Source organism: Meleagris gallopavo, chromosome 21 (genome assembly GCF_905368555.1).
Source record: "Meleagris gallopavo chromosome 21, MGAL_WU_HG_1.1, whole genome shotgun sequence".
Classification (NCBI taxonomy): Eukaryota; Metazoa; Chordata; class Aves; order Galliformes; family Phasianidae; genus Meleagris; species Meleagris gallopavo.
Genome location: NC_139424.1, coordinates 2,738,910 through 2,765,205, shown reverse-complemented (window position 1 = coordinate 2,765,205; position 26,296 = coordinate 2,738,910). Strand labels below are relative to the sequence as shown.

The following is a 26,296-nucleotide window of genomic DNA, read 5'->3' as shown; positions in this document are numbered from 1 at the left end:
CCTCCAGGGATGGTGACTCCACCACCTTCCTGGACAGCTGATGGATCTTACCAGCTCTGCCTCAATGGACTCTTCCACCATTTTTGTTTCAAAAAAGCCTTTGTTGTATCTAGATAATCAGGCAGGGACACCCAGCAAGCTTCCCAAGCAATGATGTTTCTGATCACATAGAAATTGGATGAGGGAGTGCCCCCAGCATCGCATCCTGAGTTTGGTGATGTTCAGATCTGAGTTACGTATCAGTGCTTTGACCCTCATCCAACACAAGTGGAACTGATTTCCTGTCCTCCACAAGCCCCTTTCAGGGGAAGTACAGTTGATTTCTCAGAGCTTCTTAAGGGAATCTCACATTAAAAGTGAGCTTTAACTTTGAAACAACTCAGAAACTGAGAGTTCCTTTGCTGTTAGGTCTCAGGTTCTGTAATAAAGGTTTCTTGTGTTGAATCAGCAGTCATATGTTCTGATTTAAAATCAGAGAAATGCTGCCTTGTTCAATGTCAGGGCAAGAAAGCAGTAGATGATTGGCAGCAGATGGCTGAGTTCCAGCCTATTCTCAAATGAAAAGAATCAATGTGATGGAGTGGATCCAAGTCCCTGCTTTCTTTATCATGCAAAATAAATTATCTCTAAGCTTAATCTTCAGGTTGTCAAGAAATGATTTATTGTCTTTGTGCATATGGGATGTGAGGAAGGCAGATGTGAGTGGTTGGAGTGCTTTCTGCTTCTTGTCTTCACACCTCTATTGCTGGGTTTTGAAAGCCCAGTTTTTGAAGGCCATCTTTCTTCTGGAACTGCTGTGTCATGGTTTTGTTTTGCTATGTTGTGTATCGTGTCTGCAAGATGTCTCTTGTCTTGCATTTCATGCTTTGTTCCTGCTCTTGATTCCATGGCAGGATCAAGGAATTGGAGTGAATTCAGAGTTTCTGGTTAAAGAGGGGAAACTGAGGGGAAGTTGTAAGGCACCCCTGCCCTGTTCATCCCAGCCAATGATGCAGATCTCCTGGCATAGTAAACGCATGCCCCTGCTCATCCCTTGAGCCTTCATCTAACCTTCTGGTTTTGCAGCAGTGAAAATGCCTCATTGGCAGCTGCCAGCACGCACTGATTTTGTCAGCAGGGTTTTAGAGGAAAGCCCTCATAATAAACCTGACTCCCTTGGGGCATGCAGGCACCCCATAAGCTGCCTTCCCAGTGTTTGCCATGGCTGCTAGGTGTTTCTGATACTGCCCTGAGTTCATCCTGCCAGAATCATCTGGGAAGACACTGCCAAGGGTTCTGCTTTGGTGCCTGTTGCCATCTAGTGAGCATGCTTGGCCTGGCTGCCCAAGGCTCTGTGCTGCAGTAACTGGTTGCTACAGCTGTGCTAAGGTAGGGAAGGTAATGAGGGGTAAATGAGCGAGCAAAGGATTCCATCTCTGTTGAGGTGAGCTCTCTGGGTGAGCTGATGGTAGATCAGCTGAATTTACTGATTCTCCTCAAGCTGAAGAAGGTTTTCTAGCAGATGTTTCTGCTGACAAGTGTTCAGGACCCAATTCCTGTTTATGAACTGTGTAAAGGTTAATTGCAACCACTTCCAATCTGGACTAAAAGTAGGTGGGTAGATGCAGTGTGATGCAGGTTCTAATTTGCAAAAAGCTGCTGAGGGCTGTGAGGGGCTGTGTTGTAAAACCCCAAGTACCAGTTTGTGCTTAGAACGTGTAGACCAGTGCCGTGCTGTTGGGCTGCCTGTGTCAGTTGTGGTTGAAAAGATGATGCTGAGGAGGGCTTTGTCTGGTTTGCAAGAGGTCATTCAGATTTTCCTGCTTTTTTTCCATTCTAGATTAAGATCTGCCTGTGGCACGCTGGATTTTCCAAGAGCCTTTAGCAGCAAACGGGGCGAAGCAGTTTTGGATCATAGGGTCTTTTTTTTTTAAAGATTATTTTTTTGGGAAAGGGGGGAGGAGGGGTGGAGTTGAGCAGGTGTTTGAAAACAAATTGCTCTCATCTGGATGGGGATCAGGCTGTTCTCTGGCCTCCCAAGCACACAGAGCTCTGTGACGCAGCCCTGTGACTGCTTCCAAGTAAAAGCAGTTTGGAAGCAGCTGCTCATGTCTGGAGAAAGAGGACTTGTGCTGGGCAGAGCATGAGCTGAAAGCTGCTACTCCTCATGCTCTGGAAGGACAAATTTACTGGTAAAACACAATGCAGAGCTGTATGGTTTGTGAATACACTCTGCTATGAGACTTTCCTGCTAGTGGGGTGGAGAGCACGCAGATGCTGGTTTGAGGAGGCCTGGTTTGCTTCTCAAAGGCAGGAGTTCGTGTGCTCTCATTGCATTAGTGTATTGGGATACTATCTGGGCAACCACATGGGTCTTTCCTGGTAGCTCATCAAAACGTGTAGCAATCAGTGCGTGGCAATGCCCTTCTGCAGTGCTTGAGCGAGGTGGGTGCTATCACCCTTCTGATACAGAGCACCTCTCCTGTTGCAGGTATTTTCAGTGCCCTCCCAAGTTCGGCCTCTTTGCTCCCATCCACAAGGTGATTCGGATTGGGTTTCCATCAACCAGCCCTGCCAAGGCGAAGAAGAGCAAGCGGATGGCCATGGGAGTGTCTGCCCTAACCCACAGCCCCAGCAGCTCCTCCATCAGCTCTGTCAGCTCCGTGGCTTCGTCTGTTGGGGGCAGACCCAGCCGCAGTGGGCTGGTAAGTGGCTTTTTCCACTCTCCATCTGCTGCTGGGACTCAGCTCTGCGAGGTGGGAGGGCTGGAGTTCAGTTTCAGCAGCTGCAATGGGGCAGCTGCTCCTTCCCTGTCAATGAGATGAGGAAAGTGGAGTTTGGGATATGGTTTCCGACCTTACAAATTGGACTCCTTCCACGGATGTGAGAGGTGTAACCAGACACTGAGCAATTGTGACCATTAGAGTCACAATTTGCAATAGGCTGCACCTCAGCTCTGCTGCTGTCAAGTGCGAGTTTTGTTGTAAGATCCTTGCACAAAATGCCATTGCTCCCTGCCCATGTGTTTGTGTAGCAGTGTGCTGTTTAGCAGCTCTGCCTTCCAGCCCTGCAGTGACTGCATTTTAGCACCAAGGGCTGACATCTCCTGGATCACATGCCTTATGCTTTGGAAGATGCTCAAGAAGGCAGACACCAGAGCAGCAGAAATATTATTAAAAGCTCTGACGTAGTGTGTGCTGCATAGCACCTGCAGTCCTCTTGGCTGGGGACAAGGGTGCAGTATCCATCACTGGGAGTGGATCCAACCAAACAACATCACTCTCCTTTTGAGATCAGTCGTCCTAACTGAGCTCGCTTTGGGACTGCACCAGTGCTGGACATCAACAACATATATTTTAAAAGGCAGGCAGTACAGTACATGCAAATCTTTCTTAACCCAATTCCCACCCTTTGGGAAGTGATTCTTCCATTGTAGCATGGCAGAGCAAACTTCCGCAGACTCATTAACCTGACCTGTGGGGCCCAGAGGTTCCAAAGCTTGAACTGCAGTTCTGTACAGCCTAATAAATGATCAGTAGCCTAGACTTCAAGCTGTTCTAGACTGGGGAGAACATGGCTTTATTCTGTCTCTTTAACTCTTCTCCAGCTGACTGAGACCTCCTCTCGTTATGCCCGTAAAATCTCTGGCACCACGGCTCTCCAGGAGGCTCTGAAGGAGAAGCAGCAGCACATCGAGCAGCTGCTGGCAGAGCGTGACCTGGAGCGGGCCGAGGTGGCCAAGGCCACCAGTCACATCTGTGAGGTGGAGAAGGAGATCGCCATCATGAAGGCCCAACATGAGCAGGTAGGAGGAGGGGTGGCCCAGAGGGTGCTGAGGCCCTGACGCTGCTGCCCAAGGAAGCTGTGGGTGCCCCATCCCTGGAGGTGCCCAAGGCCCTGGGTGAGCACTGGGCAGCCTGAGTTGGTGGGGGGCACCCAGCCACAGCAGAGGGTTGGAACTGGATGGGCTGTAAGGTACCTTCCAACTCAAGCTGTTCCATGGTAAACATGTAAACATGGTTCCATGTGCAAACTAGGCTCTAATTTTTTGCCTTTTGTGTGGAGGTAGCTTCCCATACAGCAGGCTTTCTCCATTCCTGCCTTTGGAACACGCTCTCTCTTTTCCAAGGGAGGAGCACGAACAGGGCTATGCCAAACCAAGGACAGAAGGTAGTTTGGTGGCTCAATAGATCTGGGTGCTAAAATGCAGTGGGAAGCAAGCACAGTGCCCTGAGCCACCTGCTCTGGCCTTGGCTGTGGTTGCACTGCAGCGTTCTTTGATACTATCAGATGCTGCTGAGAACATCAGCTCAGTTGGTGTAAGTCCCTGCTTATCCAGAGGGGATGATTTGATCATATTAAGCAACTGTAAGGAAAGCAGGGTGATCGTGCTAGCATTTTGATTTTTGTTCAAGAATATATGTAGATGGTATTTTATCCACCTGAATGTACAAAGAAAAGAGTTGCATGTTTATGCTGTTCATCAGTGCATGGCCCTCTAATAAACTGTTCTTGCCCTGAGTTCCTTGCTGCTGTCTATAAACCCTGCTCAGCTGCAGGGAGCAGGGATGGGTTGCACTGACTCTCTTTGTGGTGGGCTACACCTGCCTGCCAGAACCATGGGAGGAAATGGTAAATCAACTGCAAGCTGACGTCTTCCTTCTGGAACGATATTTTCTGGTAGTTATCAGTGATGAATTAATGGAAGCCTAAAATGAATCTCCTGCTCAGTGATGAGGGCAGAACTGGATCTGGTGACTTTGGACCAGATTTTCAAAACTGTTTGGGCTACAAGTGCTTAAATCTAATCAGAGCTGGATTCTCCAAAGGGTTCCAATCTGAAAAGCACTGAAACATGGATCAGATTTACAGCTTGGGGAGATTGAGCAGGTTTTTTTGATGCTCATGTCCTGGACTTTTTGGCAAATCTACCTTCTTACAATAGCAGCCTCTGAAATAGATCATCAGAACCTTCTGTTCCCTTGTTCTGATCCTTTCTTTAAACAGCTCTGTACCTCAAATGTTGCCAGCTTTTGTGAGTCGGGCTCTTTTTGTTGCTGCAGTATGTCACAGAGGCAGAGGGGAATCTCCAGCGAGCACGAGCACTGGTGGATGGGATGCAGAAGGAGAAGATTGAACTGCTGAACCAACTGGAAGAGGAGAAGAGGTAAAAATAGGAGTGAATGGGTGTGGGAGAGTTGAAACCATAGAGGAGATGAAGCTCTTAGTTGTGAATGGCATTGGCTGGATGTAAGGACAAGAAAGTGACTGGAGAGACATCCTGGGATGTCTCCTTGTATTTTACATGTGCTGTGCTCCCCTGTCTTGGCTACTACAGTCTGCCTGTTGTGTGGTTGGACCCATATTCCTGCCAAATACAGGTAGTTTTTTGGACAAAAAGCACTTCTGTTCCTGATGGGGACCCCAGTTACAATTTTCAGGCTGCTTGCATGTCCAAGAGCGTGTGACAATGGCAGATATTGCCCTAACTGTACGTTGTGGGCAACAATTCTCTGCCACTGCTGGCTGATGGCCAAACAGCCTTGGTCTCCTGCTGGGCTATGAAGCTATTGAAGGCTTCCAACCATCTTCATTCTTTTTTGGTTCCTGATACTGAAGATACTGAACGGGGAGAAGCAGCATATATATCTCTTTGTGATGTGGTAATTTGTGGACGTTCTGAGAAATGGAAGTCAAACTGGAATACAGTGCGATTCCCCTCGTCCCAGGGGCCCCGTGTGATGATGCATGCATTTCCTTTCTGGATGAGAGGAAAGATCTGTTTGTCATTCTTGGAGGCCAATTGCTCCATACGTATAACTGAGCCCTCCAGTGGGAACGAAGGCATTTCTGTGTGTTAACTGAGAAAGCTGGAAATGGTGCTGGTTTCAGTGGGACGGTGCTCCTCCTGGAGAGGAGTTGTTCATTCATGCTCTCTGGGCAGGCAGCTCATTTTCCCAGCTCCAGGAGGCCCTTTACCCCACGACAGCTGAGCTATTTCCTAAATATCAACAGATGCCTCCTCTAATTAGGGGAGGTTTAGACAAGGAAGCTTGTTTATGAAGTTAGATATGTACTCTCACAGCTATTTTTGTCTCTGTAACTGAATCAGAGCCCTTACATCTGGCTGCCAGCGTAACATCTTCATTACTGCTATTTTTTTTAAATCAGTAAAGAGAACAAAGAAGACTGAATTCAGCAGAAGATTGAATTACTGTGTATTATTATGAGATTTTATGTTCAGACTTTGCAAAAGAGTCCCAGGCACTTCCAGTTTATGTGTGTTTATGCATGGCAGATTGATGCAACCTCTGCATTTTTAATGTAAAGTTCCTTCTTTTCTCATCTTTTTATTGCACAAGGATGGCCCATGTGCAACGGCTGCTTGTAGGGTGCTAATCTGGGTGTTACTGATTGCTCTTTGTCTCTTCTTCCTCCCACAGGAAAGTGGAGGACTTGCAGTTCCGTGTGGAAGAAGAATCCATTACCAAGGGGGATTTGGAGGTAATTCCCACTGCCCTCACTGGGATGTGGGGGCCAAACTGGGAGCTGTGTGTGTAGTAATTCCTACCTGACTCTGAGCAATGCATTCTCTTTACTGATGGTTGTGGATATGCTACAAAAACTGTGGCGATTGATCTTTGGTATGTTGCCCCATCACTGGTAACAGTAGGAGCTGCCTAGAATTGCTCGTGTCCAGCCAGCCTGGCTTTAGAATTTCCCATGAGTTGTCAAGTTGTGTTAAAATTTGTTGCAATTAATAAACTGGAAGTGGTATTAGGAGCTTGTCCTGAGTATGTGCAAAGAAGGAGAAGGAAATGTTTCTGTGAAAGTGAGGCTCTGCTCTGCGAGTGTTACTTGTAGGGCTTTCCTCATCTTTAGCTATGGTGCTAGATTGATAACAGCCAGGAAAATCAAAGGACCTACTTCAATTCTATTAACAGAGGGCCAGGAAAATGTGAAAACCAGGTGATGGAGTATGTTGCTATGCATGTGACTGTCTTGGTATAAACTTCTATTTATCCAAAAGATATTAGAATAATGTTTGATGGTGTAAATCTGCAGTGCCCTGATGCAGTCCTTCGCCAAAGGACAGCAAAGTGCAGTTCCTGCCTTAGTGAGTGGGGAATGAAACGGGTTTGATACTGAGCTGAGCTGATTGCTTTCCCCCAGTGCTTTAGAGAAGGGTCATTGATCCATTGATCCCTTTGGGATGAGCACCAGGTGTGATGCTCAGAAGTGATTCTCCTTTTCTCTGTGGTTTTTGGCTCCAGGGTTTTTGTTTTTTTTTGGACAGTTCCATCCTTGACACATTATAAACTTGGAGTTTTTCAGCATTTGGAGCTATGGATCCAATATTTAGACATTCGATAAAGTGGGAGGATTTCTGTGTTTAGCCTTGAAATGTGATCATGATTTAAGTCCTCTTTTGATCCTGGTTGGCACTGCTGATGCTGTAGTGCTTTGGAAGATGGAAGGCGATGGCAGGGAAAACAAACAAACTTGGCAGAAAAGCTTTTTATAGTGGAAAACTCCTGTTACAGAAAAATATTTCCTTGGAGAGGTTTTATCTTGTGCTTCTTGCCTGGAATCTGCATGGCACTTCACACACCACTGGAAGTTCTGAGACTAATAATGGGAATTAAGTCTGAAATGCAGTTCTGCCCTTCCTCAAAGGAAAACTTTGATTTGAGGCTGACTCTTGGGGACTAGGCAAATCAAATGGCATAAAATTAAGTAATAAAGCAGAACTTCATGCAAATCTTAAATGAAGCTGTGTTTAAGGGCTGTAGAAAGTCGGTCCAACTTTCTTCCCTGTTTTTTTTTTTTTTTTTCTCCTCTATTTTCATATTGATTTTCAAGACTTGGAAAACAGTGGGTTTGATGGATGCTGAGAAGGAATATCAGGTGGTACTGAGGTAGCTTAGCTGGAAATTTGAGTGCTGACCTCAGGAATCCTGAGAATGTCCTTTGTGGAGATTCAGAGATGAGTTCTGTGATGGGTCAGCATCTGTGGGCTAAATGACTTACCAGTAGTGAGGGCAGTTCCAAAAGTTTACATTACTGAGGGGTATGTGGGTATTTTGAGCAAGAGTAAACTAATGAAAGTTCATTAGTGTTAATGGAACAACCATCCCTGTGAATGAATTCCAACCTGGAGCTCCATCTGAAGGTGGGGATCTTTGAGCTGTGTGGAGAATGGGAGAAGCCACAAAGTTAGAGTACCAAGGCTTGAATTTTCTTGAATTAGGATGTGTTCAAGCAACTTCAGTGCATTGCAGTGATGTGAACCGAGAAGTTTGATAATGTTTGTGTTTTTGAGACTACACCTTTTTTCCTCCTCCTGGGCTCCAACAGACCATGTATGATATGGAGTAATCTGAATATAACTGGTAGCTGAGATCTTCACAGTGTATGTAAAATGGTATGTTTCAAGACAAGAGAAACATGGATTTTTACAAGTATCAACTTCATTTGTGGACAACCAATCAAACATTTGCAAAAACAAACAAACACACAAATCATAAAAACAGTTCCAATAGAAAGAGCAGAAAGCAAATAGTTCTATTGAAAATGAAGGTCAGAAAACAGGTTATAAATAGATTTATATCTATATATAAATCTATCTGGTTCAGAACAAGTTCCTTTTATGGTAGGTCCAGTTTATTCCAAAGGAAAATGTTTTTGTAAGCTGAAGCATGCAAGAGGTAAAGTTTGCATCCACTTTTCCCTTGTATCCCCTCTTTCGTTTATGGGAAACTTAATGTGATGTGACAGTGATGGTTGCAGAGTCCAGAAGTTTGCCACCAAGGACCTCTATATGGTGCTTCTGCTTAAAGGGAAAGCACTGTATGAAGTCAGTGCTCTTGGATTTGGTCAGGTTATGACAGCTTCTTGTGCTTAGCTTACTTATCTGTGCTATTTTTCTCAAGCTGTCTTTTGTACAAGGCTACTAGTCTTAGGTTTTTGAAATTGCTTTGAAACTCACAGCAGCCCTATTCAAAATTAAGCCCTGATTTGTATTACAGCCCAGTATCTATGTTTCTTTGATTTATGCTCAGTGCAGTGTGGTTTGGTTTTAGCAGATGCTGAGCACAGTATGACCTCCTGTTGTGTTTTTTCCACCTAGTGCAGGGTTCAAGGTGTCTCCAGAGCAAAAAAGGATGGGAACTTCCAACTTCCTTTTCAGTCAACCTGAAGAGCAAGAGACCTCTTTGTGTATCATCACTTCTTGCTTTGGAACCCAGAACTGCAGCGTGCATGGTGCACAGTTTGAGATTTTTATTTTTTAGTAGTCCTACTGTAAATCTGATCAACCTTGTGAGGAGAGATGTGGGAGAATCACTGCAAGATCGTTTTGTGATGCAAGGATCTTGTACTGGTGGTCTGCAGCAGTCAGAGTTCTGCTTTTTAGGAATTACCTACTCCTAATGCAGAGGGCTGTTTTCCCCTTGGATTGCATTTTGTTGTGAATAGCTGCTATGAGTACCATGTAAAATCCCACAGTGACCATTTTCTGTTTGGTTGGATTTTTCCTGCTTGTTTGGATCTTTATTCTCCTCCTGTTGTGAACTACCTTTCCTTATCCTGTATGCCAGAGATGATGTTGCAGCCTTCTCTTTCCCTCTCTCTCCCTCTCTCTCCCCTCCCTTTCCCCATCTCTACTCTTCCTTTCCCCCCTGTGTGACCAGACTCAGACGCAGTTGGAGCATGCCCGAATACGGGAGCTCGAGCAGAGCCTGCTGTTTGAGAAGGCACAGGCTGAGAAACTCCTCAGAGAATTAGAGGACACCAGGGTAATCCACTCCCACTTACCCTGCCTGCAGAACAGCGCTTGCCCCCACATTGATGCTCGTGATACCGCTTTGGGTTTCATTTTGGTTTATGCGGTTGATTGGTTTTGGCTTGAATGTAGGCATCCCTGATTTTTATTTGGTTTGGTTTTTCTTTGCTCTTTCCCTTCCTGGAAATGGTAGCACTGTCTGATTTCTAGCTTGGCTTCTTGCGGGGAGGACTTGTTTCCCAGATTGAGCTTGCTTCTCTGCCCCATGCCACCATTTGACCATGAGCTCTTCACAACTCATCATTCAGTTAACATGCTCGAATAATACCTGCAACCCTGCACAATTCATGCTGCCCAGAGGCTGTAATAGGAGATAACATTGCAATCAGCATTCCCTTTGTCCCCGCTCCAGCCGTAGGAGCTGTGGTTCGAAATGAAGGAGCAGTGGTGAGACCAAATGGGACAGCTCCAATCCTTGTGCAGCAACGTATGTACGCACTGCCCATGTGAACCTGCACCCAATCCTGAAAGAATCATAGAATTGTTAAAGTTGGGAAAGACCTCTAAGATCATCTCGTCCAAATGTCCACCTAGCACCAACACTGCCTCTAACCCATGTCCCTTTCCTAAGACACTCCAGGGATGGTGACTCCACCACCTCCCAGCAACATGTTCCAATGCCTAACCACTCCTTCTGAGGAGAAGTTCTTCCTAATATCCAACCTGACAGCTGCCAGATGTGGAAAGATCTTTCTCATGCTGTTGGGTGGTATGGGAATGGCCAGCTCACTGTGATGAGCCTGCTTCTCAGCAGTGGGTTTGTTAGAGTTGAAAACACAACTGTAAGGTTTTCCAAAAGGTTTCTAAATGGTTGGAGTGTCCCTTTGCCCAACCAAAAGCAAAACTGTCCAGTCCTCCTGGGCTGGCGGTTGTGGGGGGTATGGTGAATGAAGTGGAGTTGTTTTGACACTGGAAGATTCAGTTGGTTTCCTTGTTTCTTCTGCTTTTTTTCTAATATTTTAGCTGGTCATATCTCCTCTTCTACATCCATCGCCAGAGCACACCCAACTCCCCGTGACCAGCAGGCATTTCTGCCCTGTTAGGTTGTGTTCATGTTGTATGGCACCGATCCATAGGCCTTATGCTCCCTGTTAACCATCATTAGATTTGTTGTCCTGCATCCTCTTGCCTTCTACCTTATTTTTTACTTTCCTGACAAACTCTAACAAGTACTCACGCATAAAATCCCTTTTCCTTTTTACACCAGGGTAAGCAAATGACAAGCAGAGGTGGGGTCTGTAGGCCAAGGTTTGCTGAGCAAGAATGGAAACATTTTGCTTAATGCTGGTTTCAATGCTTGCGGTCTTCCTGCATGTGCAGTCACATTTCCTCTGTGCATCATCTGGCAAGGTGCCTGGTCTGGAAATATAATGGCCTTTCAGGACATTATTTTTTCATTAACTGCTGGTGCTGCTCTCTAGCAAACTTAAAGGGTTTTGTCAAAGGTATGTATTTCTGTCTTGAAAATAAGTGGCTCCTATTAGAAAAGCAAACTGTAATTGGCCCAAAGATGTAGCTGTCAGTTATCGGTGATAATTACCCTGGTGCAAAACTGTGCTCAGGTTGGAGGGTGCTGGGTGTCCTTCCCCTTTTATTTGAATTTTGACTAATGTACTTCGGATCTATTTCCACCAAAGCCAGTTTCCTAAAGGGATGGGTGCAGCGATGGGCAGCGGGTGCTGACTTTCTCTTCTCTGTCACATTGCAGCTAACCACGGTGGCGGAGCAGTCCCGGATCCTGCAGCTGGAGGAGGAGCTGAGCCTGCGGCGCAGCGAGGTGGATGAGCTGCGGCAGTGCTTGCGGAGCTCACATCAGGCAGAGACCCCCGAGCACAGCCTTGGCTTGCAGTCTGAGGCACTTCGTCTGCGGGATCAGCTGCTTTCTGCCAACAAGGAGCACCAGAAGGAGAGCAGCCAGCTGAAGGAGAAGTATGAGAAGACGTTAAAGAAGTACCAGCAGGAAATGGAGAAGCTGAAAGCCGTCAATGAGAAGTATTCGCAAGAAATTGTTGACTTGAAGCATAAGGTTCAGCAGGCCACCAATGAGAACATGGGGCTGATGGACAATTGGAAGTCCAAGCTGGACACGTTAGCTTCTGACCACCAGAAGTCTCTGGAGGACCTCAAAGCCACATTGAATACAGGCTCTGACACCCAGCACAAGGAGATTGTGGAGCTGAAGGCGGTGGTGGAGAGCATCAAGATGGAACACCAGCTTGAGCTGGAGAACTTGAAGGCAAAGCATGACATCGAGACGGCTGTTCACATAAAGGAGAAAGAGAGCCTCAAGCTGAAGCTGCAGGAGGCTGTGGATGAAGTGGAAAAAAGTAACAGCAACTGGAAAATGCAACTGGAAACCAAAAGCAATCAGCACCTTCTGGAGCTCCAAGACGTGAAGGACAAGTGTCGGGATGCTGAGCTGAGGGTGCATGAACTGGAGAAACTTCACAGCGAATACAAAGATCAGACACAAGCAATAGCTTTCTTGAAAGAGCAGATTTCTTTAGCTGAGAAGAAGATGTTGGACTATGAAACGCTACAGAAAACAGAAGCCCAGAGCAAACAGGAGATCCACAGATTGCAGGAAAAAGTGCTTGTCTTAGAGAACAAGCTGCAGTCCATGGAAGCCTTACATCCTTCTCAGCATGCAAATGTATGGCTTCTGGGTCGCTTTGCTTAGTTGTTATCACTGTTAATAATTCTTCATAGGAGTAGCACTCAGCTGCTGTCTTTTGCAGTTTGCTGAGGTTTCTGTGGTTTTACTTTCTGTTGATGATGCTTTTTCTGTGCTGCAACTGCATTCTGGGGATTTTCCATCCTTGAAAGCCATTACGGTGGTATAGAAAGTAAGAGTCAAATGCAGGTGGGCCGCATTTGGGTTCAAAGCTGTGTTAGTGCTGTGATAGCAGACAGGACTGTCGTGGTTTGGCAGGGAGAGGTGTTCATTCTGAGAAAGCAGTGCCCTTAGCTGAAAAAGCATCATTTCTGCTGTGCATCTGTTGTTCTCTGAGGAGCTGCAACAGGCTTCAGGAGCAAGGTCCTTCAGGGGAAGGTGGAGGATAGGATGAAGGAAGCACTGCGTGTGCTAAGGGAGAACATGGAGTGTGGTTTGAGAGCCTCAGCAGGGTTGAGCTGGTGTGCTGGGTGGAAAGCCTGGCCTCATGGCATATTTGGGAGATGTTATGAAATGCTGTAATTTATTTGGGTTGTAGTGGGAGAGCTGCTAGCAGGGTTCATAGTGGCATCAGGCCAGGGAAATAAAATGCCTGATTGAATGAGAATCCTGAGCCTCCCCCAGGAAGGCTAGGAGAAAAGCAGTGGTATTGTGAAGTATATAACTCACTCACAGGCTTTTCACTGGAGTAAAGCAGGGAGGTTGCCACCCGTGGCCCTAGAGCAGGACCTCTGTTTGTGTTTGGCTTTGGCAACTTGAGCTTGTCCACGTGGGGATGAGGAAAAGGAAAATAAGCCATGAAATGTGCACATTTTGAGAACATTCATTTGAAATCTATTACCAGAGATGTAGTCTGTTCCAGACTGAGGTGCCAATGAAGTGGATATAATGTCTGTGTTTAATTTGCCAGCATGAACAACCCCACTAAAATCATTTGTACCACTAGGCAACAAAGTAAAGCCAATGAATTAGCGTTGGCCAAGTCGGAGCTTCATGCCTGCAGAAGGACATCCTCCACTGAAGACAAGGAAAAAAGGCTGAGGAGGGATCTGCAGCATTAATGGTCCTGCAAGGGTTGCTCAACATGTTTCCTCTAGTAAAGATGGTCATGAACAATAAGTACAGCTGTGGCTCTGGGAAAAGCGAGTTGTAATTACAGTGCATCGTATATTATAGCCAAGATTTAAACAAGAATGAATGTAAAAGAAACTTGAGGTTTGTTCCAGAGCCATTTAAACAAGTGAGAGGGCTCTGGGGGATTTTATTGGTATTGGATTAGAACCAGGGAGTCTTGAAGTAATTATTTTTAAGTGTGTGTCGATTAAAATCAGGAAAACTTGGGAAGAAATGCATTGATGAAAGCCTTTGAGTGTCATAGAATAAATTCTATCTTAAAACATCTTAGCTAATTTAATGTGACTGTAGTATTAGCTATCCAAATATTTTGAGCAAACAAATGTCTCATGACTGTGAACGTGCCTTCTTTCCTATGTCTCCAAGTGAGAACAGAGCAGTTAAATAGTTTTCTGTGCCAGAAATACATCAGGCAACGTGTTTCCCCTTCAGGTGTGCTCCTGCTTCTGTTCAAGCTGGGTCCTGCAGTGTGCATGAGCTGCTGGGGCTGACCCTGGGGCTTTCAGCAGTGGTGGCTGCAGCCGTTGCTCAGTCTGAACATTGTGTCCTAAAGTCCCACCCAAGGCTGCTGGATGGGAGGAGGCTTCAAATGCTGAACTGTAGCCTCTGCAATGGAAAACATTTTTAATATTTACTCGTTTGTTAGTAAGCAGGTAGAAGTCAAAGGCTGGTAGTTGCATGGTGCCAAATTGGACAGGTAATGAAATTTCATGCTGTAGCTTACCTGAATCTGCCTTGAGATGAAGCCTGAAATCTGAGAAGTGGGTGTTAGGCAACTGTGTGCAGCTCAGTGGTGTTTTAGGGGAGAAATTACCCTGGATGAGGCAGAGGTGAAGTCTCCTGGGATAGGATGGATTTTCCCTTGTTAGGGGATTGTACAATGGCCACCCTCTCTCCAGGGTGTTTAGGATTCCCTTGGAATCTCCTGGCCTTTTGCACTGAGTCTGGAGAGATAAACTATAGGATTTTGTGGGTAAAAAAAAAAAAAAGGAAAAAGTGAGAAGAGATGCATGTGAGAGGATTTCCATCTGGATGAGAGCCCATGCTTCTGTTGGGTACCATGCAGCAGGTGCTCAGTGTTAATACTGCTGTGGATGTTGTCCATGTGTAGGCTGGGCACAGTTTGATGCCATTTGTCTGGCTTTTATTTGAGACTGTCATGTCTCGAGAAGACTGACAGTCTGTGCTCTTCCTGAGGTCTGCACTGTAATTGTTTTACTTAATTGTAATCATTAATGCTTCAGGCACATTGTTTCTCTTGGCAATCCTATGGAACTATGCCTGTGCCATTCCCATGTGGGGTAGAGCTGTGTTACTCCAAGTTGTCATCTTTAATAAGTGTATTTGCACCCAGTGGAAGTGTTTGCCATTGTCTAAGTCTCATGAGGTTACAGATGAGATGGAGATCTTTGTACATTTTTCTGAACAGGGGCAGTCTTGAAGTGTTGATGAGAACACATGAACAGACATCCTAAAGGGTGTGCTTTATGGAGGGGTGCTGGATCAGGAGACCTCCAGTAGTACCCAAGTAGAGAAGCAACTCCACAAAAGTCTGTTTTCCTCTTGGAAGACTGTAAAGCATCCAGAGTTGGGTGCCAGTCCAACTTCTGATGCTTGGATGGGGCTTTGTGGTTGTTGGTTTTGCTTTGAGTCTTTGAGTTAAGGGCCGTTTTATATCTCATATTCTAACTTTATTTCAGATGATTGATACTAATGATATTTCAGAAGAGAAGATAAGGATGAAGCAGACCATGGAAGGTATGTCATGAAACATTCCAGCAACTCATGTGCTGTCCCTTCCTCTGCTGTTCTGCTCTTGCAGGCACAGCTACACGAAAGGAGCTTGAGAAGTCATGTTTTTCTTTTTTTTTCTTTTTTTCTTTTTTTTCTAGATAGCATTTGCTCTCTGCCCTCTCTAATGAGCAAATTAGAGTAGTAGTAGAGGTGGAGGTTTTCAGTTTTTGTTATGCACTCATCGTGTAAGTGGTGCAGGCTGGGGACAGATATGGAGAAATGGGCTCGCTCCGTCCCATCCTTATGTTACAGAGGTAAAACATGGTCACTGAGCATGCTGTGCTTCTATAAGTGCACTGCTCATGGTAGATATTTTTATTAAGCTTACTATAAATCATATCCATCTTTTGAATAAAGCCCAGAATTTATCCACTCGGGAAGTTTAGATGATGTAGCTTGGAAGCTGAATTGCTTTTAGCCTCCCTGACCAAAAGGGTGAGCTGTGACTCCCAATCCCAGTAACGACAGAGCTGCACGATTGCACCTGAATGACCAGACAGACTCTGGGCTCTCGCTTCCTCTTGAAAAGGATGTCCTGTTGTGTGTGCCTTGAGTTTGGTCCTTTGTGGAGAATTTGGGGCTGATCTGAGACACGTGAGATCTTTTCTGATCACCCCTTCCCTTATTCATTCCTACAAAACTCAGGTTTCCTCGTTCTTTCTTAGGGTTTATTGGTTTCTTTTTAGCAGAAAAGCCTTGCCAGATGACAAAGAGCTAACTTGTCTCTTCCATTTTCAAATGGCACTTGATTTATAGTTATATCTTTTTCTCAATTATTCACCTGTTTTCTGCAAATCCCTTTCTAAAGCCCTTCTGAGGATGCAGCAATCTAAAAGGAGATCACAGGGACTTTTCCAGGAACTTAGATATTGCTCAGAGTTTCATTACCCTTTATTTTTGCTCAATTTTGCTTTCTTAAACCTGTATCATTGGCTTCCTATCTGTGTAACCTGCCTCCTCATGCCTCCTAGTGCTGAGTGGTGATGAGATGCAGGGTGAAGAATGTGTGTTACCCCTCTGCTGCTGCTTCTCTGCTGATGTGGAGTTGCCTCTGGTGCCCATCACATCCCATTGATGGCACTCTGAACCTTGACCCTAGACTCAACACCTTCCTGATTTGCACAGAAGTTTTTCTAGGCTTCTAATCCTTGTCTTTTCTTTTCATCTTACTGAAGACCTTCAAGACAAACTGAGTAAAAGAGACAAAGAGGTGTCATCGCTGGTGTCCCAGACTGAAGCCCTAAGGGCCCAAGTAAGTGGTAAGTTTCCCTAATCCAGTGCAGGTGGGAACAAGGTGCTTCTCTGCTCATCCTTCATCTTGCTGTTGAATAAGAGCCCAGGTGCTCAAAGACAGGTGTAAAACATGGCACTGTCTGTTAGTGGGTGTTGCTGGTAAAAATTTGAGAGTTCTAGTCCAAGAGAACACATGATAGAATCATAGAATGGATTAGGTTGGAGGTGGCTGCAGAGATCATCTGCTTCCAACCCCCTGCATGGGCTAGTTGCAAGCCCTATCCAACCTGGCCTTCAATGGCTCCAGGGATGAGGGACCCACAATTTCTCTGGGCAACCCGTACCAGCACCTTGCAGCTCTCTGAGTAAAACATTTATTCCTAACACGTAACCTAAATCTTCCCTCTTTTATTTTAAAGCCATTCCCCATTTTCCTGTCTCACACTACGTAAAAAAGTCAGTCCCCCTCCTGCTTTGTAAGCTCCCTTCAAGTACTGGAAGGCTGCAATGAGGTCTTCCCAGAGCCTTCTTTTCTGCAGAAGGCATTTACATGAGCAAGGAAGGGTTTGGGCTCACTGGAAGAAATGGAGAAACAAATGGAGCTTGGTGTGATGTTCCTGAAATCTTCCCTTAAGCGGGGCCAGATCTAGAGCTTACCAGCCCTGTGGTTTTAAGACTGAGAACTGGGAAAGTTGAAAGTAGAAGTAAAGGAGTAAGCAACTTTTCTTCTCCCTTGTATCTTCTGCTCCTCCTAGCTTTGGAAAACAAATGCAAAACTGCGGAAAAGAAGGCAGATTCGGTGTTAAAAGAAAAGAAGAGGCTAGAAGGGGAGCTGGAAGCCTTGACCAGGAAAACACACGATGCATCGGGGCAGCTGGTCCTGATCAGCCAGGAGCTCCTCAAGAAGGAAAGGTCAGTGTGCAGGACCGTGTGTGTGTGTGTGTGCTCAGAGTGCTGTAACCACCATTAACCCCAGCTGGAATGTCCTCACCTCTTGTTGCTGCTGCTTCCAGGAGCCTGAATGAGCTGAGAGCACTGCTGCTGGAGGCAAACCGGCACTCACCTGGGCCTGAGCGTGACCTGAGCCGGGAGGTGCACAAGGCCGAGTGGCGGCTGAAGGAACAGAAGCTCAAAGATGACATCAAAGGGCTGCGAGAGAAGCTGGTTGTGCTGGTGAGAGCCTCAGAGCCCCTCCTGGCCTTGGATACGAGGCTGGAAGGCTCTGTGCTGTGCTGTGGGGCTCACGCCCACCGCGTCTGCTTCAAACCACGATGATTGTGTTCGTAAAATCGTTAAGGTTGGAAAAGACCGCTAAGATTATCTAATCCATTTGCTATTGAGCATCTGATGGGAGCTTCCCTGACTGTGCCTGGTGTAGCAGCACCTTGTTAAGCAATGACACATGCATCCATCCTGCCCCACTGCTTCCCTGTTCCCACAGATCTTAGATCCATGGCTCACTAGGGCTAACACTGTTGGGAAGAAACCGAAGGGACATCAGTTCCCCTCACTGCTTTTTCCTAGATCAGAAGATGTGTAAAACAATGTTCTCTAATTCCTATGTACTTCAGTGTCCTCCAGTGGTTGAAATGTGAACAGCATTTGCACTGTTGGGAACAGATTGGAGCTGTGCTGGTTGTGTTTGACACCATACAGCTGTGCTCTGACCCCATCTACTGTTGAAACCAAAACACGGTTCTATTGAGTTACTGCAGATTTGTACTCTTTAAGTTTCCACAGCGATTGGTTCTAATGCCAAACATCCCTGTTTCCACTCTGTTACACAAGGACAAGGAGAAGTCAGTGACGGACCAGAGGCGGTTCTCCCTGATTGACCCCTCGTCGGAGTCGGAGGTGATCCGGCTGCAGCACCGCCTGGTCAGCACCGAGGATGTGCTGCGCAACGCCCTGGAGCAGGGCCACCAGATGGAGAAGCTCATGGAAGCCATGAGGCTTTCCTCGGAGAAAACACAGGTAGGGCACACAGATGTCTGTTGCCCAGGTCACTCATCTGTCCCAATGAAGATTTCGTGTGAGTTCTTCTTGCTTTCAGGAAGAGAAATATTTCTTGCTCTTGGATTTAAAAACAAAATAAAACACGAGCTGTTAGTGGGATAATTCTTAACTAATTTATAATGTCCTTTAGAATCATTTTTACAGTGTGAAAGTTGAGCCTTTCTGCCATCTCTGCTCTTTGAGAGAGCTTTTCTTGCTCTCCTTAAGCACAAACTTCAGAAGCGACTCTGGGAAAACATTTTTCATTTCTGCTATGAACTCCTGGAGGCAGGAGTACCTGATCCTTACCTGATCTAAGTATCCTTACCTGATCCTAAGTACCACAGCGTTCCCACTCAAGTTGCTCTCTTCTCTTCCCAATTCATTCTAGTATACCTGTGTTTCTTCTCAGAAGGCAGAACTGCTTCTGTTGTTGTCTTGCATCTTTCCTTGTGAAAATGAGGGCTGCAAATAAATAAGCTCTTCACGTTTGGCTTTTTCCACCGCCTACCTGAGGTGTTTAAGTCCTGACTGATTCCTCCAGTGCAGTGACCTGCCCCTTGCACCAAGCTTTTAGCTTTGTAGGGTAGGAGAACGGCTTGGGTTGGGAGGGACCTTAAAGATGGACTCGTGTCCTCTTTCACTCCAGTTGTATTTTCTCATCTGCTATCAGGTGATGGCTCAGGTGCTTCTCTGATACTTGCTCACTTAAGTTCTGAGCTTAAAAATGTCTTTTTTTTTTCTGCAGTATTAAGTGGCAGTTCATGTTAAGATGGACACAGAAGTACACAAGCTGGTGGACAAGGACAAGGAGCAGAGTTTTACCCAATGCAAGTGTAGATATGTTGTGCTAGGTGATTTGGGGGTGCTGTGTCTTATTCTCTCACTGCCTTTGTACAGTTTGCAGATGCTCCAAAGGGCCCTTTGCATTGCATGGAGGCAGGCAGGGGGATGCAAGGTTAAAAGTGCAGTCCTGACAGCAGTGCTGTCTCAGCTGAGCATCAAGCTGGTGCTGACATTTCCTTCTATCCTGCAGTGCTGTCTGCTGGTACCAGACAAGATAGCTGTGGTGATGAAAAATTTGTGGCAGTCCAGGACATGCCATAATACTGTCAAGACCTCCAGAGTGATTTCTGCTCTTGCCGTTAATTGCTGCGTGTTAAATGAAAATGCATCATGACAGCCTTGGCTGTTGTAAGTTATGGGAGGGGTGGGGAAAGTTTGCTTTAATGCTAAGTCCCCTGAGATCAGGAAATCCTCCTTTCCACCTTCCTGGCTCCAGAGGTGGTGCAGATGGTGATTATTTCTTCCCCAGCTGTAGAAAATAACCTTAAAGTGAATTGGAACGGACTTCATGAGGTCAGCTAATCTATCTTTGGCATTACTGTGATACCTTCATGCCAAGGTAATCCTTGAGATACGACAGGATAGCATTATTCCTTCAACTACAAACTGCAGTACCGAGAGACGGGGAGAGGATTATGGAGGGCATTGGGCTTCACACTTCCATTGATGTCAGGTTTATGAAGTGCCCAAGTTACGAGGAAGTCTGGATCAAAGCTCTCAGGTTTCAGCATGATGTCTGCTTGTCCTTTTGCCTATAGAGGGGAGCTGTTAACAGGGATTTTGGGCTGAGCCTGAGGACATAGCTGGCCTAAAGAGCTCCAGGTGCAATACTTCTGGAATCGGTAATGCTTCTCGAGGAGCCACGTTTCCGCTGTAGCCCATTCTGCAGTGCCTTCTGACCTCCTGTCTCCTCTCTGACAGCAGCTGCTGCCCAGGGATCTGGCTTGGCATCGCTCTCCCTTTGTCTGCAGAGCCTTCACAGTGTGCTTGAGGAGGAAATCTCTAATTACCACAAGCTGCTGCTGCTCTCCCTTTGCAGGCTTAGTCAGCCCCTGCGCTCTGCAGCCCTTGATGTGCATGGCTGGCCTTGCTATTAGGCAAGGAGACTCAGGAGCTGGGGGAGCATAATGGCATCGTGTGTCTTTGTCTCGTTTTCTTGTAATTGCTGCCTCGCTGTGCAGCTGCAAAGTACTCGTCCTATAATAGAGGAAGAGGGTCTTTCTGTCTTGGGAGACCCTGATCTCCCAGCTTTGCAGGAAATGACAAGGATTTGGCACTGAGACCTTTCCTCGGAATATATGTGGTGATTGCTCTGGGAGCCTATTTAATTTCAAGTGAATTACACCACTTTGTATTCATTACTGTGAGCATGCACTGAGATCAAATTTCCAACCTGATTCCTGGCACCCCAGCTGCTCCGTGTGCAGATGGGTGTTCTTCAGACAGGTAGGAGATGCTGGCATGCACGACACCTGCACTGCTTTGGCCATGGGTGCAGCAGCAGCTTTATTCCTCCATCCATCCAGGCAGGACTCAAGAAGAACATTCAGTAGGGGTTCCTAAGTGATGCATTTAAGCCTGGCAGTCTTGTCTCATCTCCCCATAACTTCTGGTTTTGCTGTCACCAGCAATCCACCGACAACAGTGAATCTGATTACTGAGACCCAAACAACTGATGTGTGGCATGCTGTGACTTCAGGCTGCAGCTTTCTCCTCTTGTTTGTGCGGGTTGTACTGTCATTTGGAAGCTGAAGGGCTCCGTATTACCCCTGCTGAAGTAACATTATAAATGTTTAAAGTTCTTGGGTTTTCTAAAGATAGAACAGCCTGTCCTGGCTGCCAGGCTTGTCCCCAGGGATGGGAAACGGGGAATGGCGATGTCCTTTTTGCTGTGGTGATGTTCCTTGTGCTGAGCTGTCTGCAGCTAAAGCTGCCCTTGGCTCGCAGTTTGTTTACCAGGATTTAAGGGTCAGAAGTGAAGAATTGCTCTGTGTCCACGCAGGAGCTCAGGGGATGTTTTATAGCTGGGAAGGATGTAATCCCTAATGTGGGGACTGGGCCAGGATGCAGGGATCAGGAAGTTTCTTGCCAAAACCGATGTGATGTTTTTGCTTTCCTCTGTCCTTGTGTGGAGTGGCCACTGAGTGTTGTTGGGCTGCCAAGGGAGAAGGCAAACCTACCTCAGTCCTTGCAGGCAAGCACCAGTGTCCCTCTTCAGTAAGCACTGTCTGTTCTCTATTGCAGCCTGTTGGAAATTCTGGATCTGCTAATGGGATTCACCAGCAGGATAAATCCCACAAGCAAGAGGTAAGTTACGAGCGGAATGTTGTTTAAAGTGGTGACTGTGCTTTCTTGCCTGCTTTGCTGGGGACAGAATTTGGATGGGGACAGAATTTGGATGGGGACAGAATTTGGATGGGGACAGCTCTGCCAACACAGCAAGTTGCACCAGTGCTTCCCACGTGTGGAGAGAACACTGTACCATTACAATCTCTGGAAGTCAGAGGAAACCAGGAGGACGCTCCTTGGTGTGCCTCCCTCCAGCAGCAGGCACTTGCTCGGGGGGGAAGCAGCTGGGAGTTTGTCCTCTGTCTCCTGGGTCGGTTGCCTGTATGACTTCTGGCAGGATGAGCCAGGACCTGCTCAGTCTCATATCTGCCATCCTCTTCACAAAGTGACGTTCCTGGGCCGTACCATCGTGCTCTCTCCTGCTGTTCATGATGCAGGATAAGGTCTGAAGCCTCAGACTTCAGCTGCCTCTCAGGGCAGCCTGAGGAAGCAGCACTATGGCTTGCTGGGCAGTGCAGTGGGTCAGGACACAGAAAGCCTGGATTCCCAGTCCCGCCATCCCACTCTGCAGCTCAGTTTCCCTTTCTGTCAAAAGACCTCAATGCTTGCCCTCATTTTTGCTAATTAAGTCTCTCTTCTTCCAGGAGAAGCTCTGATAGAGAAGAGGGGAAGATGATCATTTCATGCCGGTATCAGCTCCTGTGCACAGTCAGGAAAAACAATACCACATCTGGCTTTAGCACCTCCAAAAGACTAGACACAGTATTTTCACTTTAAAGAAGGACAATGTTTATAGTGTACTAACGGATGTAATCGGGACAATCCTGGAGCCCAGTTTTCCAAGATAGCTGTTGTTCCAGGAGGGAGCAGGAAGATCTCTCTGGGTTTGGTTTCTTACCTGTGTTGGTTTGGACTGTGGAATTTGTGTTGCTTGAGCAGCCCTTGTCCTACCAGCAGTCTGAGTGATGGCTGCACCCTATGGTAGCTGAGGTGTCAGTGAGTCCCAGCAGCCCCACGGGAGCTGCAAAGGGATTTGCTTTTGGTGTTGAACACTGAAGCATGTCCTGAGGCTGCACGCTGCCCACGTAGTCTGTCCCTTCCCTCCCACTCACCCCAAAGACCTGCACAGTGCAACCTGCTGGGCTGGTGGCTCACTGCGACGTGTAGCTGAGGGAGATGGGATGTGTGTGTTTCCTTCCCTGCCTTGTAGAAGACATCTGGTTCTGCAGCAAGGAGGCTTCACCTGGTTCTTGTATCATAGCGTGTCATGTGAGATGGTCTGATTTCAGAGGGGTTATTTATTTTGTTTCTCACCCGCTGCAGTTTGGGGAAGGAGTGGTGGTGTGTCCCTGCGGAGCACCAGGCAGGGCTGCTCTTCTGATCCATTGCATCTGTATGGGGGGGGGCTTCAGAGACCAGACCCAGACAGCAGCTCACTGCTGGGAGCACTCATGCAGTAGGGGCTGTCTGCATTTGATGGCTACAGAAATCCTGTGTGTGACACAAACACGAGCAATTGGAGCAGAAGGAATCCAAGGCGAGAGCCCACAAGGCTCTCATGTCTGTGCACAGCAATGTAGGCTCAGGCAAGCACCCAAACTTCCATCTGGAATCCTGAGTGCTCCGAGCAGCAGGTGGGTGCTGCTGTGTCCTTCTGCTGTGGCTGTGGTGCTGGCAGGCAAAGGAAGCACAAGTTTGCTTGGTTGATTGTTCCTTCTGTTGGAAGCTTTGCTCCTCTCTCCATCTTTGCGCCAGAGCTCCCAGGGACATCAGGATGCGTGCAGTAAGGGGAGAATGTGTTCTTAAAGCTGTGAGGCAGCACCCCATGAAAGTCCAGTTCACATTCACTGTTGGGTGCTACAGTGAAAACAGGAGAAATAACAGCAGTCTCTTACCAGGCTTCCCTTGGTTGCCTGAATCCTCCAGTTCTCAGAAGTTCTCCTGGTACGATGGGGCTCCTGTGAAAGAGGACAAGACAGAAAAGGGCAGTGGGAGAGATCTGAGCCAGGCTATGGGCAGATGAATGTCACTGCATGTCAACTTTTTGCCTTCATTTCCTATGAAATTGTGCAATTTTTGTTAGCGTGTTGCCAGATTGATGTAATGCTGGACCTTGCTCACTGGTTGCAGGGTTGATGAGTTCTTCTGTTCAAAGGGAGCAGGAGAGGAGAAAGAGGTGACTTCAGGGAGTGCAACAAGTCAGCAACCACAGATACGTCTGGCTTAAGGAAGGGTGTGGGATCCATTGGCTGGAAATGATGCTGGTCGGATCCCACCCTGCCTGGTGGAAGTGTTTAGTCAGTTCTTACCACCTGGAAGATTGCCACCAACCTGCCTAGCACTGGGACTTTCCAGGGGACCAAAATCCTGGTTGGTGTATTCTGTTGCTCAGGAAAATCCCAGGGACAGCATTCCTTGTTCCAGCTTGCAGCAGCCAACACCTCAGTGCTGTTCCTGAGAATTCAGGGTTGGTATTCCCCAAAGTTCTCCTGAAGTCCCTGCAGCAGCTCCTGATGCAGGTGGGCGAGCTCCATTCTTTTGTTACTTATATTTCCCCTGATGGGTTTTTTAGTGACTTCTTCTATAGGTGAGTTTGAGTTTTCCTCTTCCCTCTTTGAACTCTTTGAACTCATGCTGTGTGCAGGGCAGGATCCCCAGGAGTGTTTATGGGGAGCATGTTCCATTAATTCATTGCTGCTGCAGCTTCTCCAAGGCAGCGGCAGGTGGGGCAGAGATGGCCTAAAGTGAATGCTGCTGGTCTTCCCTGGCTGTATGTAGCTGTGCTGCTCCATGCAGCCAAACCAGGAGGTGGGGGCTCTCCTGGCCATGCTGTCATGGGCAGCAGGGTGTAACTTGGTCCTCGTGTGCAGGTCTGTGGGAGCTGCTCGCTGGGCACAGGACGTGCTGTCACACATCTGGGTTCCACCTCATCACTAAAAGGTGGCTGGGGCTGAGGTAAGACCTCTGCTGGGACTCCCAGGGGCAGGCAGACTCCAAACCAGGGACACGCTGGGAAAGGGCAAGGAGGACGTTCCCCAGCCCCTCTATTTATTTGTAAGTTTAATTGCTATTTTTGCCTATATGTGGTGGTGTATAAAGTATTTCACAATATTCGGTCTTACTGGCTTCGTTCTTTGGGGGAGATGTCCAAGGGCATCGCAGCACGGACGCACCCATCCCTTGTTGGTGGCCAGGGACCAGCCCTGTTTGTGCCTTTACTCCAACTCCAGCCCCGAGGGCGGTGCGGGGGCTGCGTCCCACCCTGCTGAGTGATGGGCTTCTGCTGAAGGCTGAGACATTGTCAGGTACACCACGTCTCTGTTTGGTGATTCCTTCTCTCTAACCCTCTCGACCAAAGGGAAGAATGGGTAAATCGGCGTTGGGTGAGTTCAGCTTTATCCCTCCTGCAGTACCCGAGCTGAGGGATGGGTGCTGAGGCTCTGTGCCGTTGCCTCCCCCCTCTGCCTTGCAGTAGAGATGCATGAGGGTTTTGTTATGACAAAAAATGCAAATGACACTGTAGAAGTCTTAACAGAAATTCCAGTACTCCGTTGTTCTGCAGCTTTAGCAGCTCAGCACTACCTTGTAGGGAATGATTAATACACTAAGATCCTATAGGCCTCATGTAAGTTACCAGAATAAAGATGTTGCTAGATGTATAAATGGATGATAACCTTTTACTCGTACAGTATGTATGACAATTTTGTAGATTAGTCATTTTTTGGCTATCAGATTTTGTTAGTATGATATATAAAAAAAGACAAAAAAAAAAAAAAGGTTTGACTGCTAATGTCTATTTTGTTATTTGATTCATTTTATTTCTTCTGTACAAAAGCTGTACAAATCTCAGTCTGTGTAACTCCTCCCCATCTGTATCCATGTACAACCCCCCCCCTCCTGGCTTGCTGCTGTTGGTGAGCTCATTACTAAACAATAAAATCTGTGGCTGATGTTGGGCCCCGGTGCTGCTGTCCCTCCCCAGCAGCCCAGGGCCCCTGAGGCTTTGTTTCTTCCCACTGTCCTTACTCTGGGCATGGAGTTTTGGGGTCTCCCTTAAGAGTTGGATTTGGGCTGCAGGGTCCCTTGGTCACCACGCTGCTTGCTTCTTGCTCAGGGACCGATAGCATCCAGCAACTGTTGGCTTTGCTGGCTCCCAGTTCTTGGAAGGAGAACAATTCTAGGATGTTGACCCCTGTGATGTGCTCATTGCCTCTGTCACTGAGAAGAGAAGGAGGTGGGGAGAGCTGATAGCAGCCTTTCAGTATCTGAAGGGAAGGCTGCAAGAAAGAAGGGAGCAGGTTCTTTAGTGGGGTCTGCTGTGAACAGACAAGGGGAGATGGTTTCAAACTAAAAGGGGGCAGATTCAGACTGAATATAAGAAAAAGGGTCGTGAGCCTGGAACAGGTTGCCCGGAGATTGATGTTGGGGTGGTCATTGCAGTGGATGCCCCAACCTCGGAGATGGGTGAGGTTTCAAGGTCAGCCTGCTCATTGCGGGGAGGTTGGGCT

General features: G+C 47.0%; 1 protein-coding gene across 4 annotated transcripts in view; it reads left to right on the top strand.

Annotated features, from left to right (window-relative positions):
- CLIP2 (CAP-Gly domain containing linker protein 2) overlaps positions 1–25,813 on the top strand; it is a 58,485-nt gene extending 32,672 nt beyond the window's left edge. For 2 of the 4 annotated variants that reach the window (XM_010721814.4, XM_010721813.4), the window contains exons 5-17: positions 2,471–2,684; positions 3,587–3,784; positions 5,043–5,146; positions 6,423–6,483; positions 9,672–9,776; positions 11,532–12,476; positions 15,332–15,389; positions 16,601–16,684; positions 17,414–17,570; positions 17,672–17,831; positions 18,447–18,632; positions 21,744–21,806; positions 22,433–25,813. In XM_010721814.4, the coding sequence (XP_010720116.2) occupies positions 2,471–2,684; positions 3,587–3,784; positions 5,043–5,146; positions 6,423–6,483; positions 9,672–9,776; positions 11,532–12,476; positions 15,332–15,389; positions 16,601–16,684; positions 17,414–17,570; positions 17,672–17,831; positions 18,447–18,632; positions 21,744–21,806; positions 22,433–22,444 (2,347 nt within the window). In that variant the 3' untranslated portion in view covers positions 22,445–25,813. Of the gene's footprint in view, positions 1–2,470; positions 2,685–3,586; positions 3,785–5,042; positions 5,147–6,422; positions 6,484–9,671; positions 9,777–11,531; positions 12,477–15,331; positions 15,390–16,600; positions 16,685–17,413; positions 17,571–17,671; positions 17,832–18,446; positions 18,633–21,743; positions 21,807–22,432 lie in introns of those variants that run through there. The other 2 variants (XM_031556415.2, XM_085240777.1) reach the window with 2 other exon arrangements.
- Positions 25,814–26,296: the final 483 nt, after the last annotated feature.